The sequence below is a fragment of the Danio rerio genome, chromosome 16 (genome assembly GCF_049306965.1).
Source record: "Danio rerio strain Tuebingen ecotype United States chromosome 16, GRCz12tu, whole genome shotgun sequence".
NCBI classification, from domain to species: domain Eukaryota; kingdom Metazoa; phylum Chordata; class Actinopteri; order Cypriniformes; family Danionidae; genus Danio; species Danio rerio.
The window spans coordinates 41,375,325-41,395,629 of NC_133191.1; the positions used below are offsets into that span (position 1 = coordinate 41,375,325).

At 32.5% G+C, this 20,305-nt stretch overlaps 1 protein-coding gene across 1 annotated transcript; it reads right to left on the reverse strand.

The window, feature by feature from the left end:
- Positions 1-14,201: 14,201 nt before the first annotated feature.
- Positions 14,202-19,277, reverse strand: snrnp48 (small nuclear ribonucleoprotein 48 (U11/U12)). The gene is made up of 9 exons (NM_001115142.1): positions 19,070-19,277; positions 17,420-17,527; positions 17,265-17,325; positions 17,045-17,125; positions 16,300-16,467; positions 15,379-15,500; positions 14,962-15,062; positions 14,715-14,864; positions 14,202-14,421 (listed from the first exon to the last, which is right to left on the reverse strand). The coding sequence occupies exons 1-9, from the start codon at positions 19,217-19,219 to the stop codon at positions 14,361-14,363; spliced, it is 1,002 nt and encodes a 333-aa protein (NP_001108614.1). The 5' UTR covers positions 19,220-19,277; the 3' UTR covers positions 14,202-14,360.
- Positions 19,278-20,305: the final 1,028 nt, after the last annotated feature.

Below are 20,305 nucleotides of genomic sequence, written 5' to 3' on the forward strand. Positions count from 1 at the left end.
TTAATATTTTATAAACTAAAATTAAGAATAAACTGTAGTTGTTTAGCCTGCTAGTATATTTATTAAATAAAAACTGTATTATGCCACATTTCATGTGTTGATATACTATAACTGAAATGAATCAACATGAAGTATAATAAGGATAATATTATAATAAGTTGTTACAATTAGCAATGAAGGTTTTCCATGATTTACATATTACTTAAAGGTTTCTATATATGTGTTACCACTGTTATTGTTCCTACAATATGCTTTATTGTAATTCTATTGTAATAATTTTTTCTTAACATTTATTAACATAATATTACTGATTCAGTTTCCCTAATTTCCCAAACCATTAATATAGTTCTCAAAAACAGACACATTTTTCAAAACTATAAAACGTCATTCATGTTTTCTCACCACCTTCAAGTTTCTCAACATTTTCTGCAAAACTCAAACAAAACAGGCCTATTTTTGCACAAGTTTAACCACATTCTTCCAATTGTAAACAATGAACACAATTATGTGTTTACACTCAGCAACAAAACTGATGCACACATCATAATCTTAAAGAAGAAAAAAAGAGGAGACAGAGGAGGAGGAAGAGGCCAAAGAACATTTATTCCCAATGAAATATGACCAACAATAGTTGAGCACGTTCATGTGCATGCATGGGATGACATAGAAATCTTATTTACACCAATATAAGCAAATTACATATATGAAACACAAATATATATAAAGATTTCACATATTTGAAATACACTCAAAAAAATATAAATTTATTTTTGCTCTTTTAAAATACTTATTTAAAATGCGCTGAAACAAGCCAATTCTTGAGATTTCATTGGGACATTTACTTTTTTATGTTTAATCCACATAAATTTGTTAAAAGTGTTAAGGCAACTTAATCAATTTGTGTTGGGACAACATGAATGAATTGTGTGGAACCCTGCATTTTTTACAGTGTATGTCGTATACATATATTTTGAAAGAAAAATGGCCACTTAAGTAGTTTTTAATCTTTGTAAAAATTTAAATTACAACTAGGTATATTTTAACTAAACAGATTTAACTTTATGAAATGTATGTATTTATGTATTATATTATATTAACTGTAATATAATTCCAATCACATGTGTGTGTGTGTGTTTGTGTGTGCCTGTTTGTCTGTCTGTCTGTCTGTCTGTCTGTTTAAGGCAATTTTTGCAACATTTCAAAATTTATGTGAAAATTAACTAGTATCGCAAATATGTAATGTTCCTATGTTGTCATATATTACGGTACTTTTTGTAATTAATATTGTGTGTGTGTGGGGGGGGGGGGGGGGGGGGGGGGGGCTTGATTAAAAATACATATTCTAGCTGTTTATCTATGTATTTTATTCTGCCGTCAGTGATTCCTGACCACCAGTAAAAGGTTTTAGTAAGAGCTTTTTTTTTATTGGTCTGACTGTTGTTCTTTAGGCAGTGCAGCAGTCTGTGGCTTCGTATGATTCACAAACCTGACAAATACAAAGTTTGATTTTGACTGAAGACAACATCTTTTTGTTTAGAATATTTTTTTGGAGCTGAAACTTTGAGGATTGTGCAAGTTCAAAACTCAAAAGTGTAAGTGTAAAAATCTGAATAATTTTTTAACAATTCATGCCTGAAATTTAACGAATATCAGAAAGTAATCAGAAGTAAATTTGTTTAATGTCCTTGACTACTGCTGTTTTTCATCTCTGGACTGTGCTGGTAGTGTTTTAGTAGTCTTTAGTTTAGGGTTAAAAACATTGTGATGTTAGTTTAGTACATATAGAAGCGGTGATCTCACAATCTTGTATTCCAAAAAATTTGTTCCACAATGACATCATTAATAGAAGATGGCTGAAAGTGACAGTCATGTGTGCTAAATGCCCCAGACATTCTGTAAAAACAGTTTATACAAGAAGATCAATTGAAGTTAAACAAAAATAGTATGTTAAGCAAACTATAATGAATATGTTAGTATTTTATAAACGATATAGAGTAAAATGTAGTTTTATTCACCAAAAACTGTCAATGTATGTGGACATCAAGCAACAGTGCAGTCAAATTTCGGATGAAGTTATAATACTGTAAGTTACAATCAGCAATAATTGTTTTACATAATTTTCATGAGTTTCTAATTTTTCAGCATGTATTACTACTGTTATTGTTCATAAAATATGTTTTTTTTTTGTTTATATTGTAATATCATTGCTCCTAATCATTGAACTGATATAAAATTGTATATTGTCAGCTGTGGCTTAACGTCCCATGTAACTCCTTTGTTGCATGGTGACTACATATGTGGGCAGTTAAGTTTAACTAAAACAGAACATTGTAAAAAATTGTAATGGATGTACTGTCGATTTAAAGAACAAAATTACTTAAAAATATGGATAATATTTTACAAAATTCATGCATAAAGGAACATGACAGTATTTAATAAAAAAGTGTTGCTAGGCTTGCGACTGCAGTTGCTCAACATTCAGCTTCACCACTGGGCTCAGTGGGTCTCCTGGTGCAGCTTCACCACTGGGCTCAGTGGATCTTCTGGTGCAGCTCCACCTCTGGGCTCAGTGGGTCTCCTGGTGCAGCTCCTCCTCCTGGTGCACAGCCAGGAGCAAAATAGACCTCCTGACTATGCTAGTGATTTTTGCAATTATAATTGTATAAAATGGTTGGAGTGTTATATGTGGTTCATGATTATAATTAGTGGAGGAAAAAGAAACCCTTGAATTAAAAGCAGTCACTTTGATTTTTTTTAAACTCTTTTAAAAGATGTGCCATTGATGTAAATAGATTTTTACAAATCTATTTTGTTGGTGGTTCTCCATTCCAGAAACATTCCATTCCAGATTTGTAAATATCCAGAACAACTAATTTGAATAAAAATTTGAATCAATTTCAGACAGAATTCCAAGCCAATAATTGTAAATATTTCCTGGTCACAGTATAAATTTTGAATAAAACCAGATTAAACATTTGTTAAAACAATGTTATATATACAAAAAACTCTAGACACTAAAGAATAATCGTAATGTTCTATTGACATTTAATTGAAGCATAAGACTAATTATAAACACACACACACACACACACACACACACACACACACACACACACACACACACACACACACACACACACACACACACACACACACACACACACACACACACACATTATTCTACCTCAAAAGAAAAATTGTTGTCATGACTCAAGAAAATAGAATTAATTCTTGGCTTAAAAAATAAAGCATTGTTTTAGTAGTAGTCTTAGATAAGATTAAATAATTATATTTAAAGAATGGTTAATAATATAAAGTTAGTATAGTACATACTGTATATTAGCAGTCTTGCATTACAAATATTTGTTGGTTTATGATGTCATTAATAGAAGATAGCCAACAGTGAAAGCCATGTGCTAAATGCACTAGACATTATGTAAAACGGTTTTGGATTTAAATTTTACCATCACATGAAAATATTAAACATGTTTTAAGTATAGATAAGGTTTTCCATAATTATTGCATGAAAGAACATTCATTCATTAATTTTGTTGTCGGCTTAGTCCCTTTATTAATTGCAACCCATCTCTGGAAAATTTCCATTACGCACACTCATACACTATGGACAATTTAGCCTACCCAATTCACCTGTACCGCATATCTTTGAACTGTGGGAGAAACCGGAGCACCCGGAGGAAACCCACGCGAGCGCAGGGAACATGCAAACTCCACACAGAAACGCCAATTGAGCTGAGGTTCGGTCCAGCGACCTTCTTGCTGTGAGGTGACCGCACTACCTACTGCGCCACTGCGTTGCCTGCATGAAAGAACAACAGAAAGCAAGGCATAAACATCTGTTTCTGTACTTGTGACTGCAATTGCTTGATGTGCAGCTCCACCTCTGGGCTCAATGGGTCTCCTGGTGCAGCTCCCCCTCTGGGCTCAGTTGGTCCTATGGTGCAGCTCCACCTCTGGGCTCAGTAGGTCTCCTGGTGCAGCTCCACCAGTGAGGCCAAGTCAAGAACTGAAAACATATATTTGTAAATCTGACAATAAATGTGCCACAGCCAGGTTTTCTGAGGCACAACTAAACTTTCTTTTCCGGCTTTTTTTTTTTTTTTTTTTTTACAAATTTTCAAACCAAGAATAGATTTGACTTTTTTTCAGTAGTTTTAAGTTAGGGTTAAACTAGGGTTAAAAAAACAAGTCTTAGTATAGTACATAGAGAAGCTGTGATTTTACAATCCTTCAATCCTTAAAGTAGTTTTACAATGACATCATTAATAGAAGATGGTTGACAGTGATTTCAATAAAAAAAACCTCCTATAAAATACCATATTGCCAGCTGTGGCTTTATGTCCAATTTTACTCCTTTGTTGCATGATGCCTAAGTATGTGGACTGTTACAATTTTTTTTTAAATAAAACTACATTTTGAAAAAAAATTTCTAATGGATTTTTAATTAAACTAAAGTACTAAAATCATTTTGAAATCCATAATTTTGAGTGTTTTCCATATTTCAGGCATGAAAGAACTTTAGACAGTAATTCATAAATTAATTTTAAGTTTTTCTGTGCTTATGATTGCAATTGTTCAACGTGCAGCTCCACCTCTGGGCTCAGTGAGTCTCCTAGTGCAGCTCCATCTCTGGGCTTAGTAGGTCTCCTGGTGCAGCTCCACCTCTGGGCTCAGCGGGTCACCTGGTGCAGCTCCATCTCTGGGCTCAGAGCTCCACCAGTGAGCCCAAGTCAAGAATTGAAAACATCTGTAAAGAAAACTTGACAATAAATGTTGCTCAGACAGTTTTCTGAAGCACCAATAGACATTATTTTCTTGTTTTGCTATTGGATTTTGCTGTTATAATGTATAAAATGTCTGGGGTAGTATAAGTAATTCACTATTATAATCAATGGAGGAAAAAGTAAACCTGATATTAAAAAAGATCACTGTGATCTTTAGTGAATTTTTGAACTTCCTAAAAGATGTGCTATTGACATAAATGCTTTATAAAAAATCTATTTATTTGGTGGTTGTCCCTTTTAGAAACAGAAAGATTTGGACATATCCAGAACAATTTGTTTGAATAAAGTTTGAATAAATTTTAGACAAAATTCCAAGGCAAGAATTGAAAACATGTCCCTATCCCAGTATACATCTGATATTTTTAAGCTCATGTATTTATTGACCCTGTTATCTTGTAGGTAACTTAATTATTATTGGTAAATAAAAGCTTAAGGCTGACGCAGTGGCGCAGTAGGTAGTGCTGTCACCTCACAGCAAGAAGGTCATTGGTTTGAGCCTCGTCTGGGTCAGTTGGGGTTTCTGTGTGGAGTTTGCATGCTCTCCTTGCATTCAAGTGGGTTTCCTTGAGGTACTCCAGTTTCCCCCACAGTCCAAAGACATGTGGTATAGGTGAATTGGGTAGGCTAAATTGTCCGTAGTGTATGAGTGTGAATGAGTGTGTGTGGATGCTTCCCAGAGATGGGTTGCGGCTGGAAGGGCATCCTCTGCATTAAAAAAAAAAAAAAAAAAAACGTGCTAGATAAGTTGGAAAAGAAAAGGAATTAATGAATTAACAGCTTAAGGTTCAATAAAATCAGATTAAAGCAATTGCTTGGAATGTTTAATGTGCAAAAATAGCCTCCAAACAATAAAGAATAATTGTAATGTTCTATTGACATGTATTTATATAAGTAGCACATTACAACTGCACTATGTGCAGCTCCACCTCTTGGCTCTGTGGGTCTCCTGGTGCAGCTCCACCTCTGGGTTCAGTAGGTCTCCTGGTGTAGCTCCACCTCTGGGCTCAGTATAGTACATATAGTAGCAGTGGTTAAAATCTTGCATTCCAAGTAATTGTTGCATGAATAAAATAATCATAAATAAAAGATAGCTGACAGTGATAGCCATGTACTAAATGTACCAGATATCATGTGAAAAGATTTTATGCAAGGAGGGCAACAGAGCTTAAAAAAATAAAATAAAAAATGAGTATGTACAGTGAATTATAATGAATAACTTAATATTTTAAACTAAAATTGAGAATAAAATGTAGTTTTTTTTTTTTAGCCTGCTAGTATGTTTATTTAATAGAAACTGTATTATGTTACATTTCAGGTGTTGATATACTGAGATGAATCAACATGAAGTATAATAAGGAAGAAGTTATAATAAGTTGTTAAAATTAGCAATGAAGTTTTTCCCTGATTTACCCATATTACTAAAAGGTTTCTATACATGTGTTACCACTGTTATTTTTTCCTACAATATGCTTTATTGTAACTCTAATTGTAATTATTTGTTTTACCATTTATTAAGACATAATTACTGATTCAGTTGCCCTAATTTCCCAAACCATTAATATAGTTCTCAAAAACATTAACACATTTCTCAAAACTATAAAACATCATTCATGTTTTCACGCCACCTCCAATTTTCTCACCTTTTTCAGCAAAAATCTAAACAAAAAGCCCTAATTTTGCACAAATTTAACCATGTTCTCACAACTGAAAACAATTAAAACAAAACTATGTGTTTACACTCAGCAACAAGGCTGATGCACATATCGTCAAAAGACACAGAAGAGGATGAGGAGGAAGAGGCCAAAGAACATGTATTCCCGATGAAATTTGGGCAACAAAAGTTGAGATTGTTCATGTGCATGGGATGACCCTCATATAGAAATCTGATTTACGACAATATTTGCAAATTACATATATGAAACACAAGTATTTATGTGGATTTCACATAAATAACATGTCATAAATGCAACATATTTCTACAATTCATTCTTGAAAGTTAAAGAATATCAGAAGTAATCAGAAGTAAATGCATTTAATGGACTTGACAACTGGTGTTTTTCATCTCTGGACTGTGCTTGTAGTGTTTTAGTAGAAGTCTTTAGGGTTAAAAAAAAACATTTTAGAAGAATGGTTACTTTTGTGATGTTAGTTTAGTACATGTAGAAGCAGTGATCTCATAATCTTGCATTCCAAAAACATTTTCCGCAATGACATCATTAATAGAAGATGGCTGACAGTGACAGTCATGTGCTAAATGACCCAGACATTCTGTGAAACATTTTATACAAGAAGATTATTTGAAAACTAATATGTGGAGTGAAGTACAATGAATATGTTACTATTTTATTAACTAGATATTAGAGTAGAATGTAGTTTTATTCACCAAAAACTGTTTGTATATGTTGACATCAAGCAATTGATTCTGTAACCCGATAGTATATCTATTCTATTTTTTTAAATATTTAGCTAATGTATCAACATAAATAACTAATTAGGGCTTTCATACAAAAAAAAAATAATGTATTGCATGCTGTAAAGAAATCAGTTTTAACTTGAATATCAGATGCTGATGTATAACTGAGATGATTTAACACAAATGGATGAAGTTTTAATACTGTAAGTTACAATCAGCAATGACTGTTTTCCATGAAGTAATATGTCCACATGTATTACTACTGTTATTGTTCCTAAAATATATATTTTCAATTATATTGTAATATCATTGTTATTAATCATTGAACTGATATAAAATTATATATTGTTAGCTGTGGCTTTATGTCCCATGTTACTCCTCTGTTACATGGTGACTACATATGTGGGCAGTTAAATATTAAAACAAAATTTAGTTACAAATTTGATGGATTTAATTTTTACAATCAAATTAAAGAACAAACTATAAAAAAGGGATAATGTTTTTTTTCAAAATTCATGCATGGAAAACATCAAAGTATTTTATAAACATGTCGCTGCTCACGACTGCAGCTAAACAGCTCAACATGCAGCTCCACCACTGGGCTCAGTGGGTCTCCTGGTGCAGCTCCACCACTGGCCTCAGTGGGTCTCCTGGTGTAGTTCCACCACTGGCCTCAGTGGGTCTCCTGGTGCAGCTCCACCTCTGAGCTCAGTGGGTCCATTGCTGCAATTGCAAGTCTGGGCTCAGTGGGTCTCCTGGTGCAACTCCACCAGTGAGCCCAATCCAAGAATTGAAATTAATATAAAAATCTAACAATAAATTTGTCAGCCAGTTTTTTTTTTCTGACAAACAAATAGACCTCTGACTTTGCTAGTGATTTTTAAAATTATAATAAATAAAATATTTGGAGTGTTATATGTGGTTCATTATTATAATTAGTGGAGGAAAAATAAACCCTTAAATTAAAAGTAGTCACTGTGATTTTTTGAACTCTTTTAAAAGGTGTGCTATTGACCTAAAAAGATTTTTTTTAAAAAACTTTTTGTTCTCCATTCCAGAAAGATTTTTACCTTTCCAGAACAACTAATTTGAATAAAATTTCAAACAGAATTCCAAGCCAAGGATTGAAAATATTTCCTGATCACAGTATACATTTTAAATAAAACCAGATTAAAACAATAATGTTTTATGTACAATGTTTTATGTTATGTAAAAAAAACTCTAAACACTAAATAATAATTGTTATTTTCTATTGGCATTTTATTGAAGCCAAAAATTAATTATAAAACTTTAAAAGAAAAAAAAAGCATAGGAGAGAACAAAATAAATATCTATGTTCAGAATGTCTGAAATCAACATGTTTATATGTGATCTATTGAATTACACACATCTCAAAAAAATGATTTAAAGAATGGTTAATATTATAAAGTAAGTATAATACATAAAGTATATTAGCAGTTGTTACAATCTTGCATTACAAATATTTGTTGCCTTATGATGTCATTAATAGAAGATAGCTGACCTTGAAAACCATGTGCTAAATGCACCAGACATTATGTGAAACCATTTTGGATTTGAAATTTACCACCACATGGCATTACTAAACATCAGTTTTAAATCTAGGTTTCCATAGTTTTCAAGTTCTCTATGTTTTCGAGTTCATGCATGAAAGAACATCAGAAAGTAATTCATAAATGTGTTTTTCTTGCAACTGCAATTGCTCTATGGCAGCTCCATTTCTGGGCTCAGTGGGTCTCCTGGTGCGGCTCCACCTCTGGGCCCAGTAGGTCTTCTGCTGCAGCTACACCAAAAAGGCAATGCCAAGAACTGAAAATATATTTTTTAAATCTGACAATAAATGTGCCATTGCCAGGTTTTCTGAGGGACAACTAGAATTTCTTTTCTGGCTACACGAGTGGTTTTAGCAGTCATGATGTATAAAAATGTTTGAAATATTATATGTGGCTCACTCTTTTAATCAGGGAAAGAAAAAGAAAAGTGTTTTCACTGTGATCTTTATTGAATTTTTTAACTCTTGGAAAAATTGTGCAATTGACATAAAATAATTCTAAAAATCCATATTGTTGGTGAGTTTTCCTTTCAGAAAGAGTAAGAGCTGGCCATATCTAGAAAAACTAAAGTTTGAATAAAACTTTTTAAGTTTTAAGCCAAGAATTAGAAATATTTTCTATCCCAGAATAAATTTGACCAATTTTTTTAGTAGTCTTAAGTTATGAATACATTAGTTAAAAATTATTTATTTTGTGATGTTCTTATAGTAAGTACATACAGAAGCTGTGTTCTTACAATCCTCCATTCCTTAAAGTAGTTAAAGTACTTGCCTTGCCTTGTGTGTGTGTATGTGTCACTCATCCTTTGGCTTAGTCCCTGATCTATAAGGTGTTGCCACGGCAGAATGAACTGCCCATTACTCAGCTGTAACTGACATTTTCTATAATTCATGCATGGAAGTTAAAGAATATCAGATAGTACTTCAGAAAAATGTGTTTAATGACCTTGACTCCTGCACCTTTTTTCCTCCCTGTACTGTGCTTGCAACTACAATTGCACTACATGCAGCTACACTACCAGCTACACTATAGAGGGTCTCTCGGTGCAGCTCCACCTCTGGGCTCAGTGGTTCTTGAGGTGCAGCTCCACTTCTGGGCTCAGTGAGTCTCCTGATGCAGCTCCACCTGTGAGCCCAAAGACAAGATTTTAAAATATAAATCTGAAAAAAAAACGAGGACCGCTTAGATTTTCTGAGGCACACTTAGACTCTCTTTTCTGGCTATCCTGGTAAGTTTTGAAATTATAATAAAGAAATGTTTGGTGTAGTATATGTGGTTCACTATTATAATGAGTGGAGGAAAAAGAAAATGTTGAATTAAAAGCGATCGATCACTGATCTTCAGTGACTTTTTGAAATCTTTCAAAAGATGTGTCATTGATGTAAAACATTTCTAAAAATTCATATTTGTGAAACTGAAAAAGCTGGATATATTTAGAACTAAAGTTTGCATAAAAGTCAGACAGAATTGGAGGCCAAAAATTGAAATTACTTCCTTATCCATGTATACATTTTATTTTAATTTCTAATTTTTTGGTAGTGTTAAGGGTTAAAAACATTTGAAGAGAATGGTTTGTTTTGTGATGCTAGTATAGTGTGTATATATATTAGCTGTGATTACAATCTTGCATTTCAAAAATGTGTTCCATGATGACATCATTAATAGAAGATGGCTGGCAGTGACAGTCAAGTGTGCTCAATGCCACAGACATTCTGTGAAAACATTTTATACAAGGAGATCAAATGACATTAAAGAAAAATAGTATGTGTAGTGAAGTATGATGAATATGTTATTATTATTTTATAAACTAGATTTTATAGAAAACAATAAAACAAATTGCATTGTGAGACTGATTCTGTAACCTGTTAGTATATCTATTTTATTTCTTATTTTTCGAAAATGTTAAATCATTTTGTATTATAATAAAATATTTTGCATATATATCAACATAACTATTTAGGGCTTTCACACAAAATAAGAATCATTTCATGCATGCTGTAAAGAAATCAGCTACAAATTTTATGTCATATTTCAAATATTAATATCTACAGTATAACTGAGATGATTCAACATGAATGGATAAATTTAAAATACTGTAAGTTGTTACAATCAGCAGTGACTGTTTTCTATGATTTTTTACAAATTGCTAATAGGTTTCTACATTTGTTATTACTGCAGTTATTCCAAAAATGTCTTTAATGATATTGTAAAATCATTATTCCTAATAATTGAACTGACATAAATAGCACAACATGTAATTTAAAAACTCCTTTAAATTCCATATTGTCAGCTGTGTCGGTATGCCCTTTGTTACTCCTAGTTGCGTGGTGACTAGACTACATATGTGGACAGTTAAATATTTTTTTTTTAAAAAGGTACAATTTTTAATAGATTGAAATTTTACCATCACATTAAAGTACTAAAAATACTTTAAAAATCTAGATAATGTTTTTCATAATTTATGAATGTCAACTTCATAATTAGAAAAAATATATAAAAAGTAATTCCTAAATGAGTGTTGCTGCATTTGCGACTGGAATTTCTCAATATGCAGCTCCAGCTCTGGGCTCAGTGGGTCTCCTGGTGCGGCTCCAGCTCTGGGCTCAGTGGGTCTCCTGGTGCAGCTCCACCTCTGGGCTCAGTGGGTCTCCTGGTGCAGCTCCACCTCTGTGCTCACTGGTCTCCTGGTGCAACTCCACCTCTGGACTCAATGGATCTCCTGGTGCAGCTCCACCTCTGCACTCTAAGTCCAAGCCAATGTTTAATAATGAAATCTGACCAAAAAAATAAATAAAATAATTTTTTTTAAAATATGGCACAGCCAGTTTTTCTGATACACAAATAGACTTTATTTTCTTGCTAAGCTGGTGATTTTTGCAAATGTAATTTATAAAATGTGGTTCATTATTATAACCAGTGAGGGAAAAAGAAAACCCTTAAATTAAAAGCAGTCACTTATAGTTAACTTTATTATAGGTAATTCACAGCATAAGGTTAAAAAAAACTAGATTAAAACATTTGCTTGGAATGTTGTATGTACAAAAAAAAAAACACCTTTCAAGAACAACTTATGTTTGAAATAATTTTGATAATTTCAAGCCAAGGATTGACAAATATTTTCTGTAGTCTAAAGTTTAGGGTTAAAAAAACATCTTAAAAGAATAGTTACATTTGTGATGTTAGTGTACTACATGTAGAAGCTGTGATCTTACAATCCTGCATTCCAAAATCCATTTGTTCCACAGTATGTAAAAACAACAACAAACCTTAAAGAATAATTGTAATGTTCTACTGACATTTTATTGAAGCATAAGATTGATTATTAAAAACCAAAGAAACACAGGAATGATATCTTTTATAATGTTATATAGTACATATCCTGTAGAAGCATGTAAAGAACATAGATTTACATGATGACATTATAAATAGAAGATGGCTGACAATGACAGACATGTGCTAAAAGCCCCAGACATCCTGTACAAGATCAATTAAGGTAATTTATACAGTTGAAGTCAAAAACATTCATCCTCCTATGATTTTTTTTCTTTTTCAAATGTTTCTCAAATGATGTTCAACATTGCAAGTAATGTTTACCTATAATATATTTTCTTCAGGAGAAAATCTCATTTTGTTTTAACTTAGAATAAAAAGCAGTTTTTAATAACAAAACAAAACATTTTAATGTCAACATTTTTAGCCTCCTTGAGCAATATCTTTTTTATTGGATACAAAACACACCATTGTTATACAATGACTTGCCTAATTACTCTAACTTGCCTAGTTAACCTAATCAACCCAGTAAAGCAGTTAAATTGCCCTTTAAACTGGATACTATAACTCGCAAAAAACTAGTAACATATTATTTACTGTCATCATGGCTAAGATAAAAAATCAGCTATTAGAAATTAATTATTAAACAATTATGTTTAATAAGGTGTTAAAAAAACTTTTCTCTGTTAAAAAATTAATTGGAGAAAAATATTAAAAAGAAATGAGGGCTAATAATTTTGATCTCAACTGTATATAGTACAGTGAAGTGTGATGAATTAGAGTAAATTTGTAAAAAAAAAAAAAAATTTTAGATAATATTTATTCAACAAAAAAACAAAACAAAAAAGTGAAAATTAGAAATGTTTAATTTTTAAAATAAACATTCAAAATTACTAGCCTCTTTAATCTATCTATATCTATATCTATATCTATATCTATATATATATATTGTCAAACCATCATCAAACAATGACTTGCCTAATTATCCTTACCTGCCAAATTGACCTAATTAACCTAGTTAAGCTTTAAATGTCACTTTAAGCTGTATAGAAGTGTCTTGAAAAATGTCTAGTCAAATAATATTGACTGTCATCATGGCAAAGACAAAATAATTCAGTTATTAGAAATGAGTTATTAAAACTATTATGTTTAGAAATGTTGAAAGAATCTTCTCTCAGCTAAACAGAAATTGGGGAAAAGATAAACTAGAGGCTAATAAATGGGGGGGGGGGGGTAATCAAGTTTACCTTCACATTTAATTACTAAAACATTTATATTCTTAAATGTTAGTAACATTTTCCATAATTTATGCAATAAAGAACATAAGAGATTTATTGTTTTTACCTTGTGCCCATTTTTTTCCTTTATTGATTACGCTTGCAACTATAACTGTTCTATGTGCAGCTCCACCTCTGAGCTCAGTGGGTCTCCCGGTGCAGCTCCACCTCTGGGCTCAGTGGGACTCCTGGTGCAGCTCCCCTTCTATGCTCAGTGGGTCTCCTGGTGCAGCTCCACATCTGGGCTCAGTGGGTCCCCTGGTGCAGCTCCACCTCTGGGCTCAGTATGTCCCATGGTGCAGCTCCACCAGTAAGCCCAAGCCAAGAATTTTAAAGTATTTCAATAAATGTGGCACACCCTGTTTTTCCGAGGCACACCTTACTCTCTTTTCTGACTATGCTATTAAGTTTAGCAAATACAGTTAACAAAATGCTTGGTATAGTATATGGTTTACTTTTATAATCAGTGGGAGAAAAAAAAAAACTTGAAATTAAAATGGTCTCTGTGATGAGCAATGACTTTTTGAACTTATTCGAAAGATGTGCAAATGACACAAGGTTTTCTAAAAATCTATAATTGTGGTAGTTTCTGAAACAGAAATTGCTGGATATATCAAAAAACATTAATAAAAACCAGACATCAAAAAACCCAAATTTTTCATATTTCTCTATCCTGGCATAAATTTATGCTATTTTATAGACATACTGTATTTATAGAGCATGTCATTTTATAAGTATCTTAATCATTACAATCAAATTTCAGCTTAAGGTTAAATAATAATAATAAAAAAAGAGATTAAAACAAGTGTTTGTAATGTCATATGTATAAAACATTTAAGAAACATTTAAGAATTAAACAAAATAATAGTAATATTCTATTCACATTTTTATTAAAGCATAACATTATGAAAAGGAAGCAAAAAAAATTAGACAGATCAAAAATTAACATTGGTAGAAAAAATCTTCAGAAAGCCTGAAATTAACAAGAATTCATTCAAATCATTTAAGATCTGTTGAATTGCACACATCAAGACTTATTTTTTTTCTTTTTCTTGTGACGTCTCTCCACATCTGGAGAGTGTGAATCCCTGTGGGCAAAGCAAAAGCATAGAACAGTATAGGTATTCAGCCTCAATACATGTTGTCATGACTCATTTCCATAATATTCAATATAGGATAAAAAAAAAAAATTAAAATAAAAGACTGATTGCTTTTCTGATTGTTTAGTTTAGTTAAAGTAAGAACAGGTGTTCTTATAAAACATTTTAAATCATCTTAATATGTAGAATACCTTTTATAGCGACAATCAACTGTGTTAGTGAAAATCAACTAATAAAGAACATCAGCTCATTATTCAGAAGTGAGTGTTTAATGACCTCACCTCCTGCTCCTTTTTTTCTTCTCTCGACTGTGCTTGCGACTACGACTTCGGCTGCGCTTACGGTGTCGTTTGTGCTCATGCTCGTCTCGGGAGCTGATACGAGATGCACGCGACTCAACGGATGCAGAACGACCTTTCTCAGATTCCGCTCTGCAACCATAAACCAACATAAAACCATCATCAGTGAATCTGTGCTGGAAAGGGATTGAGGAAAGTGATTGACTGGAACAAAAATCTGACATATGACCTGTGAGACGACTGTTGTGATACTTGGGACTCCTCTTCCTTTGCTTCCTGCCATATCCTGCCTAGTTCTCCAGAGTGGACATCAATGACCTCTCGAATTACCTAGAAAAGGGAAGGAAAATGAATAAACCCGTGCTAACTTTCTTCATGGTTCTCAAGCCATCTTTTACAATATAATCCAGTATGCAAGAGTATATGGTTTACATTTATTATTTAAAAGTATTTACATCACATTTATGCTTGATGCTTCTTTTTATATCCAGAGTAAATTGTTATATTGAGCGTACACTCTGAGTTCTTGAATTCAAAAATACAAATATGTTGAAACCTTGATTTTGCTAGTACCATGCTCTATTATTTGAACTACAGATAGGCTATATAGAGGAAAGTAGATAAAATTAACAAACAAATCACAGACCTCGGTGTAGGTCTTCTTGGTGATGTGAACGTTTTTTGCTCTGTAAGACTGTCTGCGCCTCTTGTAGTCCCTCATCTCAGCCAAAACCTCCAGATGAGACTTTGGCCCACTCTGATTCACTTCTGTAGAGTAAAATATTTAAATAAACACATAATACTAAACTAAATCTGGTACTTAGTATACTGATGGATGTGTTGATTGATTAAAAGACTTGAAAGTGAAGGGATTTATGAGCTTTTCTTTAATATTGCAGCATTTAGATCTCATCATTGTGCCTTTAGAGCTCCATCTCAGGGCTCAGTGAGCCCTATAGTGTAACTCCACCACAGGGCTGAACTGACCTTAAGATGCAGCTCTGCCCTAGGGCTCAGTGGGTCAAGTGGTGGAGCCACACCTCAGGGCTCAGAGGGTCCCATGGTGCAGCTCTGCCCTGGGGCTCAGTGGGCCCTATGGTGGAGCTCTGCTTAAAGTTAAGTTACTATGTATTGACGATTTCACAGCAGTGTTAATTTTGTTAATGAAAATGTGGGCTAAATAATATTTGTTGTCAATACTTTGACACAAATAGAAACTTGAAAGGTCATCTGCACTAGTAACATGACGAAAAATTCTGATTCACCCATCTAACGAATGAAGAGGGCACCGTTATTGTCGAGACTGTAATGATCAAAAAGATCAAAACTTTTCTTAGAATCTGCTGCATTGCGCTGTTCATTCATTAGATAAGCAGACTGAAGAGTGCTCATTCAGTCACTTAACTGCCGCAGCAAACCTGTGAAGTTTCTGTTAGTGTCAAGCCATTTTAGTTTAAATCAATGACCAAATATGCCATAATGAGCAAAATGGAGAATATTTCTATAATGAACTAAATCACTCATACAATAGATAAATCAAGGATATTTGATAATCTAATTAGAGTACCTTTTTTAATCTTAGCAACAAGATCTACATAAAGATCCTCATTGTTGGATTCTCTCTTTGCACTCTGCTGACTGGCTTCATACATCACATGATCATAAACAGCCAACCGGTCTGCCACAGTAAGGTCACATAATGAGCGCTTATGGTTCTGAGGGATGTCCGGGAGACCTGCAGATGTGTCACCCACAACAAGAAAAGAAAAAGTATATTTTAATAAACATCAAAAACTACTCTTTTATATTTGAGATTTGTTGTGCAAATGTGTTTATTATTAGGACATATTTACAAATTAAATATTAAATGACGAGTCTGAAAAAACAACAACAAAAAAAAATCCAGTTCAGAAATAATAAGAAAGACACTCCCATAACGTAATGGGACAAGCCAACCTTACATTTCCTTATTTAATTATTTTTTTATGTTTATTAAAAAGGGGTGTAACCCATTACAAAATAAATGAAAAGAAAAAAATATTCAGGATCAAGGCTTTAAAAGGATATTGAGCCAAAGGATACAGCAAGTATGAGTAGATAAATTGTCTAGACCAGACTTCCTTAAATACTCACCCCTGTTACTGGAAGAAAAGAACACAGATAAACATTGAATATATATTTTTAAAAGAAATTATAAAGATGTGGATGCTACTAGTGCATTTTGGCACACAATTTCAAATATGCCACATTACTTCTTATGAAAGTGCTGAAATCACTGTTTAGATGAAGCCGCAAGCTAGCTTAATACTAACTTTGTGTGTGAAGTCCCGTTGATCTCCAATGAGACGCATTTTCCCTGCTCTGAAGAATTATTTGCTGAAATGTGTCTTTTTCTGCAGGAGATAAAAGCAACCATTGACCAGCCACACACAGACAGCAAAACTCTCAACAATCCCAAAACATCAAAAGTATGCTCATTAAGAACTTATAAGAAAATATTTTACCAAGAAAAGAATAACAATAAAAACTCACCTAGGGAAATGGAAGTAATGTTAGCTTGCTCATAGTATGCTGATGGATCATACATTTCAGCCTGAAAAAAGAAATGGACAAACCAAACACCACATTTTTATTACAAGATATATTAATACATTTTGCAGTCATTTAGTATATGGTCCTTTATTTACCTGTTCTTCTTTAGAGTATCCCTGCTGTGTGAGCCAACAGACGGCTTTGTGTTTCTCCATCTTGTTCTGTGGAACTGTGTGGTTTGGATCGTATGGACAGACTTCCATCTATCAAATTATAAAAGAAATTACACAAATGAAGCACAGATATATTCAAAAATGTCCCAAATATCTTACAGATTTAGGCAAGATGATTTTTGGAGGCTACAGATGATGCCCAAATGTGATAGGGACACCCGTCTTAAAATTTAAAAGCCATCTTCTATATAGTTTTTTTTTCTTATATTGATTTATTTTATTTAGTTTTTTTACTTGAACCTTACTTAATCATACAGTTTGTATTAATAATCATATAATAATAAAAATAATAAAAATAATAATAATATTGTTTTAACTAATTTTGTATACATTAGTTTTTTTTTATTAATGTGTTTATTTATGTTTAAAAGATTTATTATTTATTTATACTATTTAATTTTTTATTATATTTTCCCCCAAACATTTTAGCAGAGTTGTGGCCCCAAAAAGGTATAGCTTAGCAATAAAATAAAATAAATAAATAAATAAATAAATAAAAATCTGTCATCAACTATTCTCCCTTTGCTTGTTCCAAAGCTGTTTGACTTTGTTCTTCTTTCGAACACAAACGGAAATAATTACATTTGAAATTAAATTTGTTTATGAAAGCAGAAAACCAATCCAGTAACCATTGACTTCCACAGTAGAAAAAACAAATACAATGGAAGTCAATAGTGGCAGGTTTTTTTTTTTTTTTTTTTTTCAAAAGAAGAACGAAGCTAAACAACTTTGGACCAACTGAAGGAAGAGTAAACATTCATTTTCCTTCAGCCCTTATTCATTAGGGGTCACCACATCTAAAATGAACCGTCAACTTATCCAGCATATGTTTAAGACAGCGGATGCCTTTCCAGCGACATCCCAGTACTGGGAAACACCCATACATTCTCACATTCACACACATACATACACTACAGACAATTTAGTTTATCCAATTCACCTACACAGTAGGGCTGTGCACTATAGACAAAATAATCATATACGATTTTATAAATGAATGTTGTGATTACGATTTTATTTGCGATTTTGGCCACTGTTTTTGCTTGTTCAAACAAGCTACATACATACATTCTAAATGTATTCAGTGCACAAGAAGTGCATAATAAAACATTTGGGTGAAATATCCCTTTAAGAAGTTTAATGTAAAAACAGGACTACAAAAGAAGTAATAAATAAATACAAACGAACAAACCGAAGTTAATAAAATAAAACAAACAGAAAATCTAACGAAATGCTACATTTTAGCAACCATCTCTTGCAGTGATCCCATAGACATATACCTATATCTATGCAGTATATATCTATGCAGTGATCCAATCTTTGTGCAGATATACAAAAGAAGTTATTATTATTAACGACTGTAAACAGAACAAAAAATGAAAAATTTAAACACTTCTATTTTAGTATGAAACCACAGACATGCCAACGACGGTAGTGTGGTGCAATTTGTTGACATTTTAAGCTAGTATAAACTCAATCCTACACTATTAACATAAATGTTACAAAGAATCAGGAATTCATTCACTGCTTAATTAATTCTCTTATAGTAACATGTGTTTGCAAGCATTTTACCTGGACTGCATGTGTATCTAATTCCTGTTTCCATCCCAGCGCCTCAAACAAATCCTTCAGCTCAGCTTGGCAGTTTTCTGTGAAGTCTGTGAGCTCCTGAAGACACTGCATGCGCTCCTGGAGACCCGAAACAAACGATGTTTCACACATTTTACATTAGGAGAGCTCGAAAGTACGCCTTTCTTCTGCGAATGTTGTCTGTGCGAGTGATAGGTGCGGCGCTTTAAAATGACGTAAGCACGACATGACGGCGAACAGTGGTTGCCACGACCGTGAAAATCCCTTCTACACCACATGCGTATATATACATAGATATGTATGCGTATATGCTTATTTCACTTGTTGGATTGTAAATGTTAATTTTCACAAATCTAACATACATAACCATTAGTCAAATAATTCGAAGATTATTCTGTAACACCAGTAGGATTAAATATAATTAGTATGCTATATAAATATCTAAATTGTTGATATATTTAATCGATTAAATTTAAATATATTAAATGAGTGATAAATAAATCCCACAACTTATTTCTTGTTTTTGATCAACAAAGTAAAATATATTTCCTATAAATTAAGTATAGTCTACCTTTCAAACATTTACACGTTTTTTTTAATGATATTTCGTCTAGTGGCTCTTTCTGTTGTGATTCTGATATTAATTGCCATTAATTTTTTAAATTTCCAGTTTGCAATGTGTGTAACTTTCTTTCTTTTTATTAATTATTTATTTTGTTATAATAGTAGTATTATTATTTATTAGATTGTAAGTGACTGTGCATTGTTGGATCATTAGGCCTAAACCAATGACTGTAAAAAATAGCATATTAATAATAATAATAATAATAATAATAATAATAATAATAATAATAATAATAATAATAATAATAAAGCACTTAGGTACAACGTTAAAATGCAAGTCATTTTTTATTGATATTTACTGTGCATTTTATATTCTTATTACAAACAAACAAACAAAAAAAAATCAGTAGTCCCAATTAACATTATTTGTGATGCTTTTTACAGTAGTTGCAAGTGTTTTTTCAAAACACACATAAACACAGTGGTGAAAAGAGTACTGAAAAATCATACTCAAGTAAAAGTACCATTACTTGGCCAAAAGTGTAGGTCATTTGTTTATTTGTTTGTTCATATTTTGGTTCCTTCCTTCCTTTGTTTGTTCAGTCCTTCCTTGAATCCTTCCTTCATTCATTTGACGTCTTTTCTTCGTTCATT